Source organism: Lytechinus variegatus, chromosome 12 (genome assembly GCF_018143015.1).
Source record: "Lytechinus variegatus isolate NC3 chromosome 12, Lvar_3.0, whole genome shotgun sequence".
NCBI classification, from domain to species: Eukaryota; Metazoa; Echinodermata; class Echinoidea; order Temnopleuroida; family Toxopneustidae; genus Lytechinus; species Lytechinus variegatus.
Window position 1 is genome coordinate 34,075,269 of NC_054751.1, and position 19,350 is coordinate 34,094,618.

Consider the following 19,350-nt stretch of genomic DNA (forward strand, 5'->3'; position numbering starts at 1 on the left):
TAAAAAGTACAAAAATAGATATAGCGTTCTCAACAAATTAGAGGGCATTTTACGGTCAAAGAAAATCCGATTCTTAAAAATTATGATTATTTTTAAATGTTATCAAAACTAAAATTCATTTGACATTGATAAAAAATTATCTACATATTTTTATTTTCATAAAAAAAATCTAAGCGCCTGTAGCAATCAATAGATATTGTAGGTGTGTGGAAAGAAAATGGCGTCCGCTGGCAGATTATTTGCTCGAACTCTTGGTAAGTGTCAATATCGGGACTGAATCGTTGTGAAAACAACGTGTAATTAATTTTCATAGTATATTGGTGGCAAATAAGTAATTTTGATTCGTTTTAATTCAAGATTTTATGCGTTTAAAACGATAACACATCGTTTTTCTTGGATATAGTCCCATGCATGCTGATTCGTGTACGGAGGAGATTACAGGGACTGATTTCACGAAATTAAATAAATGGTCTTTGCCTGAGAACTGTCTTTCGACTTCGTGTCGCCAACTGTTTAATGATGCGTATTAAGTGAAACGCATTTTAGATGAAGTATCTGCAAGCATAATTTATTTATTCGTTTAAAAGCAAATAAAATCTTTTTCTTAACTGCTTTAACTTTTGGCAGTGTATACAGCCACACGCGTGTGGTTATATCCAGAACACCTATTTGTGGATACCGCCACACGCCGCCAGTAATAACAGTAAAACGCGTATGTAGGTCTGACCGTCTATATCACGATCAAAATAACCTCATTTCTTCATTAAATTCTTACATTCTAAACCACTCTGATTTCTTTAAATCGTTTCAATTTCATTCTCACCGTCTTCTTTCCTTGCTTTTCTTGTCGTTACAAAAGGCCGCCTGTTAAATAGCAAATTTCCACACTTTTTCTACTTGTGTCGATTCTCTACTGACTCTAGGCTATGTGCGTGTACGTGCGTACGTACGAAACTCGGGATTCGTGCATGCTTAACGCTTGGTACGAAAATTATTCGTACCAAACGTAAACATAACCCAAACTGTGTATGTCTACTGCGCTGCGCTAACGCTGTATGGGTCTGCCACCGTACCGCGAAGGAAGCCAGAATCGACACAAGTAGAAAAAGAGAATTTGCTGTTAAACAGACGACCGTTTGTAACAAGACAAGAAAAGCAAGGAGAGAAGACGGTGAGAATGAAATTGAAATGATCTAAGGATATCAAAGGGGTTCAGAATGTAAGAATTTAATGAAGAAATGAGGTTATTTTGATCGTGATATAGACGGTCAGACCTACACACGTGTTTTACTGTTATTACTGGCGGCGTGTGGCGGTATCCACAGATAGGTGTTCTGGATATAACCACACGCGTGTGGCTGGATGGTAAAGACACACGCGTGTGGCTGTATACACTGCCTTAACTTTTTAAGTCTAGACTCTGGCTTAGACTTAGTCTAGGGCCTACTAATTTTTTTTTTTCCAAAAGAAGAAGAATAAACAATTTGTCTCAATACTCTTAATTAAGCTTACCGAATAATGGATGAATGAATTTCTTCTTCGGCTTTAGCTTCGGAGATCTGTAACGTTAGACCATTTCGCTATTTCTATTTGATCATCGGACTTCTTGTTGTTTTTATTCAATATGCTTTCATTTCTTATTTTTTACATCAAGTACCGGTACCGGTATGTTTATACTTGGTAATAATTTTAGATATTTTTCCATGACATGAGACATGAAGATAATGAGGTTGAAGGTCATCTAGGGGTCAGGGCTCTCGCAAAGTAAGGAATTACGCGTGGCGCATTTTTCAGAATTGATAATATTTTCCAACGCCCAAATTTAGCGCCGGGCCGCGCTGTTGCGCGCGCGTGCGCATTACGTGCGCCCACGATACACGCGCGCGTGCGCGCAACTTAAACGGACGATCGGGAACGTTTTAAAATTGATTTGAGGTGCTAATTAATTTTTAAAAAATACATGTACTCTATATACCCTCCGATATGAACTGCCGTTCTCCAAAAAGAAAGGAAGAAAGGAAATAAAACAGAATACAAATAAGAAGTCCTTAATATCTCAGATTACTAAACGGACAACCAGGAACATTTTAAAATTGTTCTGAAGTGCTAACAAGTAAAAATATAGTTTATATACCTTCCGTTATGAACTCTCGTCCTCCAAAAGGAACGGTGGAAAGGAAAATAAAACAGAATAAGAATAAGAAGTCCTAAATATCTCAGATTACTAAACGTATAACCAGGAACGTTTCAAAATTGTTCTGAGGTGCTAACAAGTAAAAATATATTTTATATACCTTCCGTTATGAACTCCCGTCCTCCAAAAGGAACGGCGGAAAGGAAAATAAAACACAATAGAAATAAAAAGTCTTAAATATCTCAGATTACTTAACGGATAATCAGGAACGTTTAAAATTGATTTGAGGTGCTAACAAGTAAAAATGTATTTTATATACTTTTCGTTATGAACTCCCGTCCTCCAAAAGGAACGGCGGAAAGGAAAATTAAACAGAACAGAAGTCCTAAATATCTCAGATTACTAAACGGACAATCAGGAACGTTTTAAAGTTGTTTTGAGGTGCTAAGAAGTAAAAAAATATTTTATATACCTTCCGTTATGAACTCCCGTCCTCAAAAAGGAACGACGGAAAGGAAAATGAAACAGAAGTCGTAAATATCTTAGATTACTGAACGGACAATCAGGAACGTTTTAAAATTGTTCTGAGGTGCGAAGAAGTAAACAAATATTTTATATACCTTCCGTTATGAACTCTCGTCCTCCAAAAGGAACGGCGGAAACGAAAATTAAACAGAATAGAAATAACAAGTCTTAAATATCTCAAATTACTAAACGGACAACCAGGAACATTTTAAAATTGTTCTGAGGTGCTAACAAGTAAAAATATATTTTATATACCTTTCGTTATGAACTCCCGTCCTCCAAAAGGAACGGCGGAAAGGAAAATTAAACAGAACAGAAGTCCTAAATATCTCAGATTACTAAACGGACAATCAGGAACGTTTTAAAGTTGTTTTGAGGTGCTAAGAAGTAAAAAAATATTTTATATACCTTCCGTTATGAACTCCCGTCCTCAAAAACGAACGACGGAAAGGAAAATGAAACAGAAGTCGTAAATATCTTAGATTACTAAACGGACAATCAGGAACGTTTTAAAATTGTTCTGAGGTGCGAAGAAGTAAAAATATATTTTATATACCTTCCGTTATGAACTCTCGTCCTCCAAAAGGAACGGCGGAAACGAAAATAAAACAGAATAGAAATAACAAGTCTTAAATATCTCAGATTACTAAACGGACAACCAGGAACGTTTTAAAATTGTTTTGAGGTGCTAACAACTACAAGTTAAAATATATTTTATATACTTTCCGTTATGAACTCCCGTCCTCCAAAAGGAACGGCAGAAAGGAAAATAAAACAGAATAGAAATAAGAAGCAGGAACGTTTAAAATTGATTTGAGGTGCTAACAAGTAAAAATATATTTTATATACCTTTCGTTATGAACTCCCGTCCTCCAAAAGGAACGGCGGAAAGGAAAATTAAACAGAACAGAAGTTGTAAATATCTCAGATTACTAAACGGACAATCAGGAACGTTTTAAAATTGTTTTGAGGTGCTAAGAAGTAAAAAAATATTTTATATACCTTCCGTTATGAACTCTCGTCCTCCAAAAGGAACGGCGGAAACGAAAATAAAACAGAATAGAAATAACAAGTCTTAAATATCTCAGATTACTAAACGGACAACCAGGAACGTTTTAAAATTGTTTTGAGGTGCTAACAACTACAAGTTAAAATATATTTTATATACTTTCCGTTATGAACTCCCGTCCTCCAAAAGGAACGGCGGAAAGGAAAATAAAACAGAATAGAAATAAGAAGCAGGAACGTTTAAAATTGATTTGAGGTGCTAACAAGTAAAAATATATTTTATATACCTTTCGTTATGAACTCCCGTCCTCCAAAAGGAACGGCGGAAAGGAAAATTAAACAGAACAGAAGTCGTAAATATCTCAGATTACTAAACGGACAATCAGGAACGTTTTAAAATTGTTTTGAGGTGCTAAGAAGTAAAAATATATTTTATATACCTTCCGTTATGAACTCCCGTCCTCCAAAAGGAACAGCGGAAAGGAAAATAAAACAGAATAGAATTAAAAAGTCCTAAATATCTCAGATTACTAATGGACAATCAGGAACATTTTAAAATTGATTTGAGGTGATACCAAAATATATTTTATATACCTTTTGTTATGAAATCCTATTCTCCAAAAGGAACGGCGGAATGGAAAATAAAACAGAATGGCCTCAGTGTTTTATAGGTCAGATTAGGACAGCTTGTCCCCCAGGATTTTCGTAGGTTACATTTTATTAAGGCTGCGTTTATGCGACCTCGACCCAGAATCATGATTTGAATCACAATTTGAATCATGATTCAAAACAGCAGCATGAATCACGATCCGACAGAATCAGCGTTTATACGACCATCTTTCTAACGCTGTTTCTCCCTGAATTCGGGCCGATCCAGTGCGCATCACAGTGCGCAGTTTGACCCAGGAAGTATAGGTCAACATTTTCGAACGTGTTTCTAACTTCACGTCGGCTGCTAGATTTTTGCTGCCGCCGGAGCTAACGCACGATCGTTTGTGCAAGTGCAACGCTTACTCGATCAGCTTCCGAAAAATAAATCTTTTACTTCCAGAATTCCGTGTATTGTACCTCGTATTGTTTTTGATCGGGAACCAGAAGGGGTCATCATCCTCCCTCCCACCTCCCGATCGATTTTTCTTGTCTATGATGGTCCTGTACTGGGCACGAATTCTGTTAATTTTGTCTCGACAGGCGGTGCCACATCCGTTGAAATCCCTCCCTCGCAAGCGCCGCTGAAAGGGATCGTCTTATTTATGTGAATCCCGGTAAGGGATGCTTGTGCTTCAGGCTGAGCCCAAAGCACAAGCAGAGCCCTGAGTTCATCGTCAGTCCAATTTGTGCCTTTGGAACTTGAAGAAATGATTGATGAAAACAATGAAATATACAAATGACGCTACAGTACAACCCCGGGGGTACAATACACAGAATGATAATTCCTAAATGCTGGCAATACTGCTACACGAAAATTAACCTGCACGAAACACAGCGCGCGCCTTTGAATCGAACCAGGAAGAAGCACAACACAATGACGTCATAGAATCATGATTCAAATCACGATATCGTTTATACGACCTTTTTCGTTCGTGATTCTACAGAAACGTCTTTCCAAACGCCCCTTTTTTCGTGTTTCATGATTGTGATTCTAATCATGATTATATTCAATTTCGACTAAACGCAATCGTGATTCTGCAGAATCGTGATTTGAATCATGATTCTAATCATGATTCTAGGGTGAAAAGTGTCGAATAAACGCACCCTTACAGTGATCAAGTTATCAAGTGGATCCCCAGGCACGATGTGGCTAGTAAGTTACGAGGGTCGTAAAACTTTTTTTTTTAATTCTTCTGACCATTGAGTGACACCACATGTTTGCACTGTAATTTGTGTGTGGATTGTGTGAGCAGTTGGTCAACTTGATCTGCTGTATTGGTAGATGATAACACGCCCCCCGGAAAAAAATATTTTGTACCAATTTCCAACTCCATATGTCCCTCCTTTCGGCATCAGTTCATCTGACTTTCCTTGAATCAGAGCACAATACAGCCATTCTCCATGCTGGTCTGAGTGGTCTCTCCTCCATTCCATCTTTTCTTCCATGCTTATTCCTCTACTATTTTTCTTTATTTCTGTTCTAACAAGTTGTACTTCTTTTATTAATAGAGTTTGGAACAGGATACCATATGTAATTAGATTGAATAAATCAAATTGAATAATATATTTAGCATGACATATTTTGCCACTTTTGATCTTATTTCTTTAAATCTGTTTTCAATTCACATGCTATATATTTTTTAATTTCATATCCTTGTATATACTTTATTTCAGAGTTACCCCCCCCCCCGAGTTGTTTATCTCTTCCATATTGAGAAAATTACGTTCCAGCTTTCATCATTCTTTTGGACGAGTATGATAATAAAGAAGAAGTTTGTTTGCTAGTCTTAAATTGGAGGCTTGCCTTATTGGCAAGAAATCAATGATAGCACGATATGATTAATAAAAGTACCAGTCGTGGTTCAAATTCATTTATGGACATTTTCCAGTCATATTTAATGCAAACGTTTTGTTTCATCCAACTATTTCTTATTTTAAATAGTTTACTGAAGAATATGGATTTTGGTAGTTTGATATTTTAGAACCGACTGAAAACGTAGACTAGCCCCTTTCACGAACCCTCCTCCCATCCCTTTTGTTTACGGAAAAGTACAAATTGCGCAATCTTGATCGAGAACCACATGGTCATCAGAAATCTGATACTTGTGTTGTCTGGGGTTTTCATTCTAGATGGGAGGTGTGGGGGGGGAGGGGGAGTGGAAAATACCGTCAGATCAAATACGCAAAGGCGAGACAAAGCTTATTTGACTTTGAAGGAATATTGCTTAGATATCGAGGTTTCTTGAGCATTCATGATGATATTTTGGGATTTATTCAATGTTGGCCTGTTATAACTGAGACATGAAATATAATGGTGAGAACATGGAAAATATTGGCATTCATGATCTATTATGATTGCCTAACTTTGGTAAAAACTATTTTCAACTTATTTCATACATTGCAATTTCTGTCAAACACTTATAAAAAAAATTGTATAACTTTTATCTTTGCTTGAATAAAAAATCACAATTATCCAACACTCGAAACTTTGCACCCTAATAACTGTAAACAAATTAAGGCATATCTTTCAGCTTCAAGATTGATTTGACAATTCGTGCAGGTAAAAAAAATACCAAAACCTCACCTCAACCCAAGTCCCAAATATTACACATTCATAAATCAATTTAAATAACATTCAACCATCAAATACCATTTACCACTAACACTAAAAATTGCAACTTCGACTTTCTTTGTATAACACTTTAGAAAAAAAAATAGGAACTTTTTTATATGACCCGTGTACTACCTTGTAAACGCCAACTGCAGGTATGAATTAAGTTGGCGTTTCGAGTCTATTTTGTGAGTGTTCATTACTTCACTCAGATATTTCATTACCGTCACAGGTACCATCAAAGACAGATAAATTATAGATTATTGACAAAACAATATTTCAATCAATTTAAGTCATTAAAAAATAAAAATGAAAATAAGATATCAGGTCTATATAACAGACAGGCGCGGATCCAGGGGTGGTGTGTGTGCATACATGTACCCAAAATAAGTTTGGAATTGATGACTTTTTTTTATTTGCTTGTCATTTTTCAGGGGGGAGGACAAAATTCCTTTATGAATGATGGCATGTTTTATCATATTTATAGTGGAGAGAGATCGTCTAAACTAGGAGACATAACCACCCCCTCCAAATTTTGGAACCGCGCCAATCAATTGGCCCATATCATGATTAAGAAAAAACACAACCATCCTGTAGTTGTGAAAAAGGTAGGTCGAAAAATAAGGGTAAACAAAATCATACATATAACATTTGATGGAGTTTATTCTTTATCAAGTCACTCAAAACAATCTTCAAAAATTAATTTTGAAATACTCGATCATGCATAGACTTCGAGTATACTGAATTCATAGCAAAATACATTCTTTCTCAGTCACTGATTGTGTGTGTATATATGTACTTCTGTTAGAAAATGTGTAGCTCTCTGGCTAATACCAGCTCGCCATGCAGGTAAATATCGTAAACACGCTCACTAAAACCCGGGCTAAAACCGCCATGCCTACACTGTCAGGGCGGTGTGCTGGAGTCAGTCAGTGCCGTGGTGAGCGGGGTGCAGCGCGCTAGTGCTGGCATCGCCGGGTTTGGGATGCAAGGTAGCGGTCAGCCAGGCGCTTGCTTCGAGCATGAAGGTAGAAAATGCTTCGCGCAATTCAGGCGTGGCGCTCGCGGAATTTGGCGTGGCGCCAATTTTTTAGGCGTGGCGCTTCATCGATGGAATGATTTACGCGTGGCGCTAAATCTCCAAAATTGAATTACGCGTGGCGCAAGCGCCACGCGTACTCAATGGCAGCGAGGGCCTTGCTAGGGGTCAAAAGGTCAAATGATATGTGGTCATGTCCATCTTTTTTTGAAGTTTTTGTTCAGCTTGCTCTGAGTCTGATTTCTTTATTTCTGCATCAATCATGTTCATACTTGGCACACATGATCCTTGGGTAATACTACATGTGTATTCATGAGGATGATGGGGTTAAAGGTCGTCTAGGGGTCAAAAGATTATATTGCATATTTTAATTTATCGCGAAATCAGGAGAGACTTATGGTCTGCAAAATGCCTTGTTTCAATAAAATATGTTATCTTTTGTCATTGAATATTCTTTCATAAGTAAGAACAAAAATTATCAACCTAAGCAAAGAGATATCCATTATTAATGGAAGAGCTTGTAATTTATTCATATCATTGTATTAGCAAGAATTGAAGGTTATGGTGCATTTAAAAGACATGAATCCTAAATTGTCAAGGGGAAATTGATCCCTTGAGCAAGTCAAATTGAGTGCTTGACGGGACAATATTAATTCTAACAGAAGGATTCATGTCTTTCAAAGGCACCAAATACCTTTACAGCCCACAATAAAAGGATTTGATCAAATTACAAGCTATCCCGTTAATAATATGAATCCCCTTACTTGGGTTAACATTTTTTTTGTGTTTTTACTTATGAAAAGTACATTCAATGCTAAAAAGATACCATATTAAAAAAACACCAACAGAACAACTTAAGTAAATTAATTTTGACAGCATAATTCGAAAATTATGGCAGAGATAATGAAACAATCAAATGAAAGTTTGCTGATAAGCAATAAGTCTGAAAATCAGTATTTTCTCTTTTTCTGCCATTTGGCGCAAGCCTTTTTTTTTAACCCTTCACAAATGTGTTCCCTCAGGCATGAACGAAACTGATATTTTTTAATGGCATTTGAAAGATAAGACTTCAGGTCATCTATTAACAACAAAATATAGACATAATTTGAAACAAAATTTTGATAGACTTCAAAACTGTCCCATATTTTTTTATACGCAATGTAAAGGGAAGGACTTTTCCACACTTCTTTTCCAGATATAACTTTTGCCCTATTTCCGACTTATCGTCATTTTTTTCCTTTTATTTTTTGACAGTGGTTAAACTATTTATACCCCTTTCCATTGATTTTGCCTGATTAAAGAATATTTTGCTACTGACAAAAAAATAATAATGCAAATTAAAGGATGTAAAAATAGAAATGCCCCTTTCCCAAAAGGCAAGTGAAATTCTTTTTTGCTGGGCTTTTAATTATATTTCAGTCAGAATAGACTTTGCAACAGCTGTTTGTAATGGCTTCTTAATTTTTCCCCTTTTCTCCTTTTCCTCATTTTTATTTTCATTTTGTATTATTCATATTTCTTTTATAATCTTTTGTTGCCTTTCTTTTCTCTAAGTTTTTTCATTTTGTTTCTTTTTTCATAATTTTTCCTGTTCTTTGTTTTTGTCTCACCTGCGAAGCAAAGTGAGACTATAGGCGCCGCTTTTCCGACGGCGGCGGCGGCGGCGTCAACATCAAATCTTAACCTGGGGTTAAGTTTTTGAAATGACGTCATAACTTAGAAAGTATATGGACCTAGTTAATAAAACTTGGCCATAAGGTTAATCAAGTATTACTGAACATCCTATTAGAGTTTCATGTCACATGACCAAGGTCAAAGGTCATTTAGGGTCAATGAACTTAGACCATGTTGGAGGAATCAACATCGAAATCTTAACCTGAGGTTAAGTTTTTGAAATGTCATCATAACTTAGAAAATATATGGACCTAGTTCATGAAACTTGGACATAAGGTTAATCAAGTATCACTGAACATCCTACATGAGTTTCACGTCACATGACCAAGGTCAAAGGTCATTTAGGGTCAATGAACTTTGGCCGAATTGGGGTTATCTGTTGAATTCCCATCATAACTTTGAAAGTTTATGGATCTGATTCATGAAACTTGGACACAATAGTAATCAAGCATCACTGAAAATTTTGTGCAAGTTTTAGGTCTCATGATTAAGGTCAAAGGTCATTTAGGGTCAATGAACTTTTGCCGAATCGGTGGTATCTGTTGAATTACCATCATAACTTTGAAAGTTTATTGGTCTAGTTCATTAAACTTGGACATTAGAGTAATCAAGTATCACTTAACATCCTGTGCGCATTTCAGGTCACATGACCAAAGTCAAAGGTCAATGAACTTTGGCCGAATTGGGTGTATCTGTTGAATTACCATCATAACTTTGAAACTTGAAAGTTTATGGATCTGATTCATGAAACTTGTACATAAGAGTAATCAAGTATCACTGAACAACCTGTTCGAGTTTCAGGTCACATGATCAAGGTCAAAGGTCATGTAAGGTCAATGAACTTTGGCCATGTTGGGTTTTTTTGTTGAATAACCATCATATCTCTGTAAGTTTATTGGTCTAGTTCATAAAAAGTGGACATAAGAGTAACCATGTATCACTGAACATCTTGTGCGAGTTAGAGTAGTATTCAAAGTCAGCACTGCTGCTATATTGAACCGGGTGATGCAGGTGAGACGGCCAGAGGCATTCCACTTGTTTCTTTCTTCGATTCCTTTTCTCTTGATAAAATTATTGCTCTTCTTTAATTATTAATTTTTTTTTAATATTGTATTCTTAAAAGAATATTTTTGTTTGTTTCCCCCTTTTATGCATTGTTCTGATTTTGCAGCATATTTTCCTGTGATTTTCTCCTGCTATAATTGCTGCAACAGAGAAAACAAAAATGAACTGGATTTGGGGCCTGCATACTCTAGGTTTTGGGATCATGCAAAGAGGAAGAAAGAAGAATTATTGTTTTTAGTTTGTTATGTACATAATCTATTTACTTTACCATTATGAGTGTGTGTCTACATGTACATGTAGATAAAAAAAAGTCCACTCAACCTGGGAATAGTACAATTCATTTATTCTCTTTCAATCATATCATATTTACAATGATCATAAAACAATTTATATTTTACCACAAATCAACTTTCAAAATAAAATAACAGCAAACAAGGTTATACATACAAGATGTACAAAGTTAAAGTAACTGAGTGGTCGTGGCTGCAAAATTAATATTTTAGAAGTTTGTGTTATTAATTTTTAATGTTTTTCTTTATATTTTTCAGGCCACTGAACTTAAATATGAGGCTACCAAAAAATATTATATGAAAGTTTTGGTGGCCCGAATACTCCACCACCAAAAAATAGTTAATGTGGAGCCTTGACTAACTTGAACCCAATTTTTTGCAGATTTATACTAGCATCAAAAACAAGGTTGGTCTCTATCTCAACAACGGTGTCTTCATTCAGACAATCTTGTTCATCATTTTTTCCATTTCTTTCTCTCTTTTTTTTTGGGGGGGGTAGGAGATATTGTGAATTTGGGAACCAATTCCCATTTTTCACCAGATATTTTTTCGTGACAGGACATGCCCTACCAATATACTGGTGGCTTACAATTGCACACTTCATGATTAACTGCTTTCTGGCACCACTTCTTGATCTACTTCAAAGTGCTTTACAGATCAGAGAGATATATTTCATCGTTATCTTTTATATACTCGTTCAGTTGGAAACCAGCATAGAAAATTCTTCTTTGAGTTGTCTATGCTGGTTCTTATTATACTAAAAAAATCTTAGTGGGTGTTTGTTCTCTCTCTCCACCACCCTTGTGTAGATAATTGTACCAACTACATGTATAACATTCCAGAGTGCAACAGATATTTAAAAAATCAAGACAGAGATTTGTGATTTAATTTAGATCCTTTGGTACTATTCTGAGATCCATTTTATCGTCAATTTCTTAAACGGCCATTCAGAATACTTCCTGATTTACAATCTCAATCTAAAACTATATTTTTTTGGTTAATTGCTATGCAATTTACAAATAGGTGAAGATATGTATTTATCATATACTGTAATACAATTCTTCAAATCTTAGAAATTAAAAGATGACAGTTGAACATTGTAAAGTATGTACAGTGTATATATAGCACAGACTGTGATATGACATTTTGAAAACATGTTTTTATTTTATTTCAGTCATTTTAAAGCATATCAAATATGATTTAGAGCTTATACTATAACATTATACTTTAAGTATAATCTCCAAATTGTATTTAATGTGCTTCATTATCACTGAAATGAAAAAAAAGAGGGTTTCAACGTGTCTTTTTATGTAAAAATGTATCATTAGGTGACCAAAACACCAGTGGAGGCCATTAAGTACATTTATTCGACGTTGACCTCATATGTCATACAACTTCCAGTATTGCTGATGTGGTTTACGGTACACCATGTGGAGTGTTATAGAAACAGTGGATAGAAGAAGAAGAGAAGAAGTGGATAGGCGAGAAAGTGGAGATTTGAGAGTAGAGTATTCTTTCTTGAAAATAGTCCTGAAAAGGACTGTAAACCAGAAGGAATGTTGAGTGAGAACAGCTTGAGTAGTAGAGCTGATGAGGAGATGCTGGCTTGAGTCGGCGAGTAGAGATGATGAGTATTCGACGTTGACCTCATATGTCATACAACTTCCATTATGTACTCTTAGGTATTGCCTGGGTATGTCCCAGTATTTCTTAGTACTTCCCATAATTTCTTACCTAGGTGGAAAATACAGGAATTTCCCATGAAATTGCCAAGTGCTAACCCTGACTAATACCACAGTCACATTTGTTCTACGGCGGCCGTACGGCGAGTTGAAAACAGCCGTTTTAACACATGTTTAACATTTTTTTGTACCAGCTAAATATAGATGGTTTGAATAGAAATGAATAAAACGGCTGTTTTCGACTCGCCATACAGCAGCCGTAGACGGTAGAGCAAATGTGACCAAGGTATAACTGATTCATTTTCTTGTGATGACATCCTTCCTAAATTCTATTTCTTTTCAATACATTCTATGCAGCCCTGACAAGGTTTGGTGCAAGAAATTGTTACACAGAAACAAGACGTAATCTAAGGATTAACAAAGACACCAAGGTTATCTGCCAGGGAATCACAGGCAAACAGGTCAGTGTTTTTGATGGAAATGTTCTGATGTCCAGTTTTGCTTGGGGCATGGTACAATGCTATTCTAAAACTGTATAAGAAACCAAAAATACAAAAAAATTTATATACAATGTATGTTTCTTGTGTTGACTCTTTCTCCATGTTATGATGACGATGATATTATTTTTCATTATTCTTAGACAATTATTTTGCCATTTTGAGGCGTTAATTACGTATTAAAATCTAGCAATTAATGTAATTCTATGATGACGATATTGTTTTTCATTATTCTTAGACAATTATTTTGCCATTTTGAGGCGTTAATTACGTATTAAAATCTAGCAGTTAATGTAATTCTATGATGACGATGATATTGTTTTTCATTATTCTTAGACAATTGTTTAGCCATTTTGAGGCGTTAATTACGTATTAAAATGTAGCAATTAATGTAATTTTATGAGATTTCATATAAACTGAAAGAGCAATGTGAATTTTATTTTTGTCTGGCTCGGTTGCTACATGTATGTGCTTAAAATAGTTTATAAAAAACAAGGAGAAACTTGGATCTATTTAATGGACTGATAGTTATGTGTATGATATGATATACAGACCCATCATGATAAATGATATTTATTGATATATCAGGGTGCGTTCCATACAACTCAAGCCCTTGAGTATGGTACTAAGATGGTAGGAGGTGTTACACCAGGCAAGAGTGGCCAGGTATCTTGTGGACTACCAGTCTTTGATTCTTGTCATGAGGTAAGCTTTATAACTAATCAACATACACCACCCAGGATGGCAAATGAGTTTCAAACTGTTTGATAATGTTATGCAGTGGCGTGTATATGAAGTGCCAAATCACAAATGCAAAGTTTTTCCTGATGATTTAACAAATTGAAATAAAATATATTGGGTAAAAACATGTGTTATTGGGATAGAATAATTATTGATGATTGCATTCTGTTTACCAAGAATCTTGTTTTGGATTGGTCAAATCTTATGAATGTTTCACCAATGCAGTTTATCTTTCATTTGATAATCATCACTCATGGTGATGAAACTTTTGTATTTCATTGATAACTTCAGCCTATAGAATTGTAATGCCATTAATGCATTTTTTATTTATTTGAGCATTGTGTTATTAACTAGAATTGTTGTTGTAACCATTCTCCCCAGAAGTCATAAAATTTAGTTTTAGTTTTCTTCATATTTTTACCGTTGTTGTTGTTAATGTTAAATTTGTTGATATTACTGTACTGTTATTATAATCAATTGATCATCATTGTCATCATTGTTCATATTCCTCTGTATAATTACTCTATGCAGGCTAAAGAAAAGACTGGTTGTGATGCATCTGTTATTTATGTCCCTGCTCCGTTTGCGGCTGCTGCTGTTATGGAAGCCATTGATGCAGAGATCGGATTGGTAGTCTGCATCACAGAGGGTATCCCACAACAAGACATGGTCAAAGTTAAACATAGACTTATGAGACAAAATAAGACCAGGCTTGTCGGACCCAATTGCCCAGGAATCATTGCAGTAAGTCATATGTCACAGTGTGTAGCCTGATTGTGATGGATGAAGTTTGTTTTTAAACATTTTTTTTAAGTGATTGTTTTAAAGAAATGTTGTAAATTGATTTAAAACATCTCTTAAAATTTGTTTGAAAACATGTCATTGATGTAAGCAATTTGGAATGGGTAAGAGATGTATGACTGCAAATTTTGAGTGAAGAACTTATAGCTAATGGATCGTTGTTTAAATCCTTATTAAAAATTACCCGATTTACACTCCCACAATATGTTGTAATCTAAAGCACTTAATAAAGGCGAAATTTCAAAATAATAATATATGAATTTAATTGAGATAATATGAATGATATCACAACCCTCTGACTAAAATTATGTATGCCGGTATTTCAATTCAAGTCAATTATTTTCAATTCCGATAAAAAAATATGTACAGAGTAATGCATGTGGGCATAATAACTGATTGTCAAAACAAAAAGAGACATAATAAAAATATACATGTAAACATGCCTATGTTACATAAAGTGATAAAGAGATATTAAGAAAAGGATGGAATTGAGGAATACTGCAAGAAAACATTAAGTTTTTGTCGAGGCAGTAATCCTACAAGAGAAAGTCATAGAATTGAAGAATTAAAAACATTTTTTAGAAAGGAATATGAGAAGAAAATTAAAATAAATTAAAATACATTGAAATACATTTGAATATATAATAAATACAAAGCAAGGATTTACAACAGAATGATATAGAATGATAACTTGTACTCCATCTTTTATGTTTTTCAGCCCGGAGCTTGTAAGATTGGTATCATGCCAGGTCATATTCATAAAGAAGGGAAGATCGGTATCGTCTCTCGATCAGGAACACTCACGTATGAAGCAGTCGCACAGACAACCGCTGTAGGTCTTGGCCAGACATTGTGTGTTGGTATGTTTAATATACTGTATGTATTGTGATAATTGATAAATCTTTTCTGCTTCATTATTTTTATTTCTGTTGTCTTTTGATCTGTCATCATCTCTTTCTGTATGTGTTTGTGTGTGTGCATTTCTCTCTCTCTCTCTCTCTCTTTGTTGCTCTTTCTCTATCCTTATTTTCCAATTACAGAAAATGTAGTAATTCACAATTTACCTTCATATCAGATTTTCTGATCAGAATTTCAAACAAATTTCATTTACAAAGATAATTTTGACACTTTTCACTTTCATTATTCACCTTTACCTTGATGAGTGTGCATTGAGAGAAGAGTTGGTGAGCTGATGGATGAAAGTTCCTCTCATATGACCCGAGGTCAAGAATAATGCTGGCAAAATAAAATGTGACCTCAACTTCTGCCTTGACTCCATAGGTTTAGGGAATAATTGTTCTTTATTCACCAACTGAACTGTAATTGACTGTCTTTGTTTCTTTAGGTATTGGAGGAGATCCTTTCAATGGAACCAACTTTGTAGATTGTTTAGATATCTTCCTTGATGACCCTACTACCGAGGGCATTGTATTGATTGGTGAGATTGGTGGAGGAGCCGAAGAGAAGGCTGCAGAGTTCCTCAAGCAACATAATTCAGTGAGTCTAAATCCCAGCGTGCATTATACAATCTATTTATGATCCAAATTTTAAAAAAAATGTATGAAATCTTTTTTTAATGGCTATGGTTCTTTATAGTTGTATGGATATTGAATTTGAATTTCTATGCTGTTCTGAGTCTTTAGAAATAAAATTGAATTAAATTCCAAATCATAGTGATGTCTGTTGACTCAGCTACCAGCTGCAATGTGAAGCCGATTTGGACTGTACTCTGACCACAAGTCAAATGTCACGAGTTTACTTGTGCAAACTTTTAAGTGATTTGTTAAAATTAAATTGTCCCAGGTGAATTATAAAATGTGCAGCAGGCTTTACATATTACCACCCTACTTAAAGGAGAATGAAACCATTGGATTAAGATAGCTTGTGTGAAAACAGAAAAATCAAAGAAACAGATCAACAAAAGTTTGAGAAAATCTGACAAATAACGAGAAAGTTATGAGCATTTGAATATTGCGATCACTAATGCTATGGAGATAGCAAATTGGCAATGCGACAAAGATGTGTGATGTCACTTGTGAACAACTCTCCCCATTACTTTAGTATATATTTCCCTTGAATTGCTTCTTTTATCACATCTATCCATAGATCATGTGTTCTTTCTACATGAGGGCAAGTAATACATATTTTTTAAGAATACATCATGGATAGAGAGTTTGTATCATCATAAGAAAAAGCAAAAAGAGACATTTTGAGGGTATTTTATAGTCCACCAAAGGGAAAGTTGTTCATCAGTGACATCACACATCCTTGTCGCATTGCCAATGGGAGGATCTCCATAGCATTAGTGATTGCTATATTAAAATGCTCATAACTTTCTCATTATTTGTCCGATTTTTCTCAAACTTTCTTTATTCTTATTCTTTGATTTTTCTGTTTCTACACAGGCCTATTTGTTCCAAAGGTTTCATTCCCCTTTAAATCCCATGTTTGCAAAAAAAAAAGATTTAATTATTTGAAAATGGATATCCTAGACTCTAAAATGTGATAAAATTTGTTTAAATTGATAAACCGATATAAGTACTTGATTCAATGTTTAATAGTTTTAGTGTGGATTTCAAAGAGCAAGATTTTTTTTTTAATTTAAGGTTCACTCAAGCTTAAGATCTTACATCACAGCAGCAGAAACAAGGTCCTGACCATCTCAAGGGTTAGGCATCAACGTAGTGATATCTATTTCAATAGATTTATTATCCATTGTAGAAATCATATCATGACTTCATTTATTTGATTGTCTTAATTTTATAGGGTCCTGATGCTAAGCCAGTAGCAGCATTCATTGCTGGTTTGACGGCTCCACCCGGCAGGAGAATGGGACATGCTGGAGCTATCATCTCAGGTGGAAAGGGTGGAGCTACGGAGAAGATCCAAGCCTTGAAGGATGCGGGTGTCGTCGTCACTATGTCTCCAGCACAAATGGGAACAACAATACTTAAAGTAAGTCCATTGCTCTTATGCATTTTTTTTTTTTACTATTGTTCAGCTACTTAAGTTTAAAAGAAAAAAGATATAGAATATGATTTGGTGGACAGTTAGATTTAAAAGACTGAATATGCCCTGGAAATGCAAAATTTCCTCAAACTTTAGATATTTATTCAATGACCATAAAAAGAGAAAATGATCCATTGATGAAGCATATGTATATAATTTTGTTCTTATATGAAATATTTCACAAAAATGTGTTTGAATAGTGTTATGAAGAAACAAGACACAATACATATTTCAAGTGAACTTTAATAAAGTATAAACATGTATTTCATTTTAGACTATTAGCCATACATTCTGTTCAATGATTTTCATGGTAGTAAAATGATATCTGATTTTCTTTTATTTTCATCACTTTTTATTTTTGTACAGGAAATGGAAAAGATTGGCCAGGCATGAACCCTGTAGAAGAAGACAAGTTTTAACAACCATCATATGAATAGCATTTCACTATTTAATAGGGAAAATATATTCATATGGGAATCAAATTTTGAAAATGATATCTGATTTTCACAAACGAAATAATAATAGGGTATTATATCAAAGTTGTCTTGTAGATTTGAAATATTTTGTGTGATTTATTGATTTAGATATTAATTGAAATATCCCTTCCTGTTATCAAATTTTATCAAGTGAATTGAATGTAAACATAACAATATAAAACGCAAATTAAGTGGTAACTGATGTATGATATCATCTACCCCAGCTTGATGTTGAGCTCAATCCAGGTACCCTGGTTTGCTACTTGTGTGCATACAAACTTTGAAAAGTTAGCAATGAAAATGTATTCAAATTGAGTAAACCATATATAACGCTGCCAGCAGCAGTTATTACAAAGAGGAGAACTTGTCAATGTACTTTTTCTTGATTATATTATATGTGAATTACAATTTGAAGGTAAGATTTGAAATCATTTTTCTAAGAAGTAAGATGTTCTCATCTTATTGACAAGATTGCATGAGAATACTAATTATCCAGTTGATTGAATACTTGTTCTGTAGCATTCCACAAAGCCACATATGAAACAAAGAAAGAATCTGGGGTGTTAAGATCTGAAAGTTTTGCTCATATATCCATCATGCATTTTATCTTGTCAATTATTTGATCTCCTTCAAAGAAATTGTGCGAGGCGAAAGTCACAGTTTTATTATGTAGACTGTACTCATACAAACTTAACCTCAATATTTTAAATAGAAATAATGTCAACCTCAATATAGAAATGAGGTTGCAACAAAGTCCTGAATATATGATGGTTTCTGTAAAGATGTACAGATATATCACAGATATGCTTGGGGTCACTGAGCTTGCTTGTTAAGCCCAGGGTATTAACAGCAACTAGGAGAAGAGAGAAATAGTGAAGGAAAATTGAGATATTTTCTCTTTTTATGGTTGAATAAATTTATTGTTCCATTGTATTGATGCAATTTTGTTTATCCTGGTTATATTTTTAAAAATAAGTGGGATGGAAATGACAAGAATAGAAGAGAGAAAGTGTGTATGAGTGAGGAGTGAGAGACAGAAGGGAGAGAGAGGGAGGGTTACCAAAGCTGAGTGGAAAAGAGAAATAGATAACCAAATAAAAGAGGACACTTAGACCTCAAAAGACTGGGCTATTTTGCCACCTAAAGG

General features: G+C 34.7%; 1 protein-coding gene across 1 annotated transcript; it reads left to right on the forward strand.

Annotated features, from left to right (window-relative positions):
* The first annotated feature begins 168 nt into the window (after positions 1 to 168).
* LOC121425160 (succinate--CoA ligase [ADP/GDP-forming] subunit alpha, mitochondrial-like) lies at positions 169 to 19,136 on the forward strand. The gene is made up of 8 exons (XM_041621160.1): positions 169 to 254; positions 13,037 to 13,140; positions 13,765 to 13,881; positions 14,449 to 14,661; positions 15,437 to 15,578; positions 16,064 to 16,215; positions 17,485 to 17,673; positions 18,094 to 19,136. Exons 1-8 carry the CDS (start codon positions 218 to 220, stop codon positions 18,118 to 18,120), a joined length of 981 nt encoding a protein of 326 aa, XP_041477094.1. The 5' UTR covers positions 169 to 217; the 3' UTR covers positions 18,121 to 19,136.
* The last annotated feature ends 214 nt before the right edge of the window (positions 19,137 to 19,350 follow it).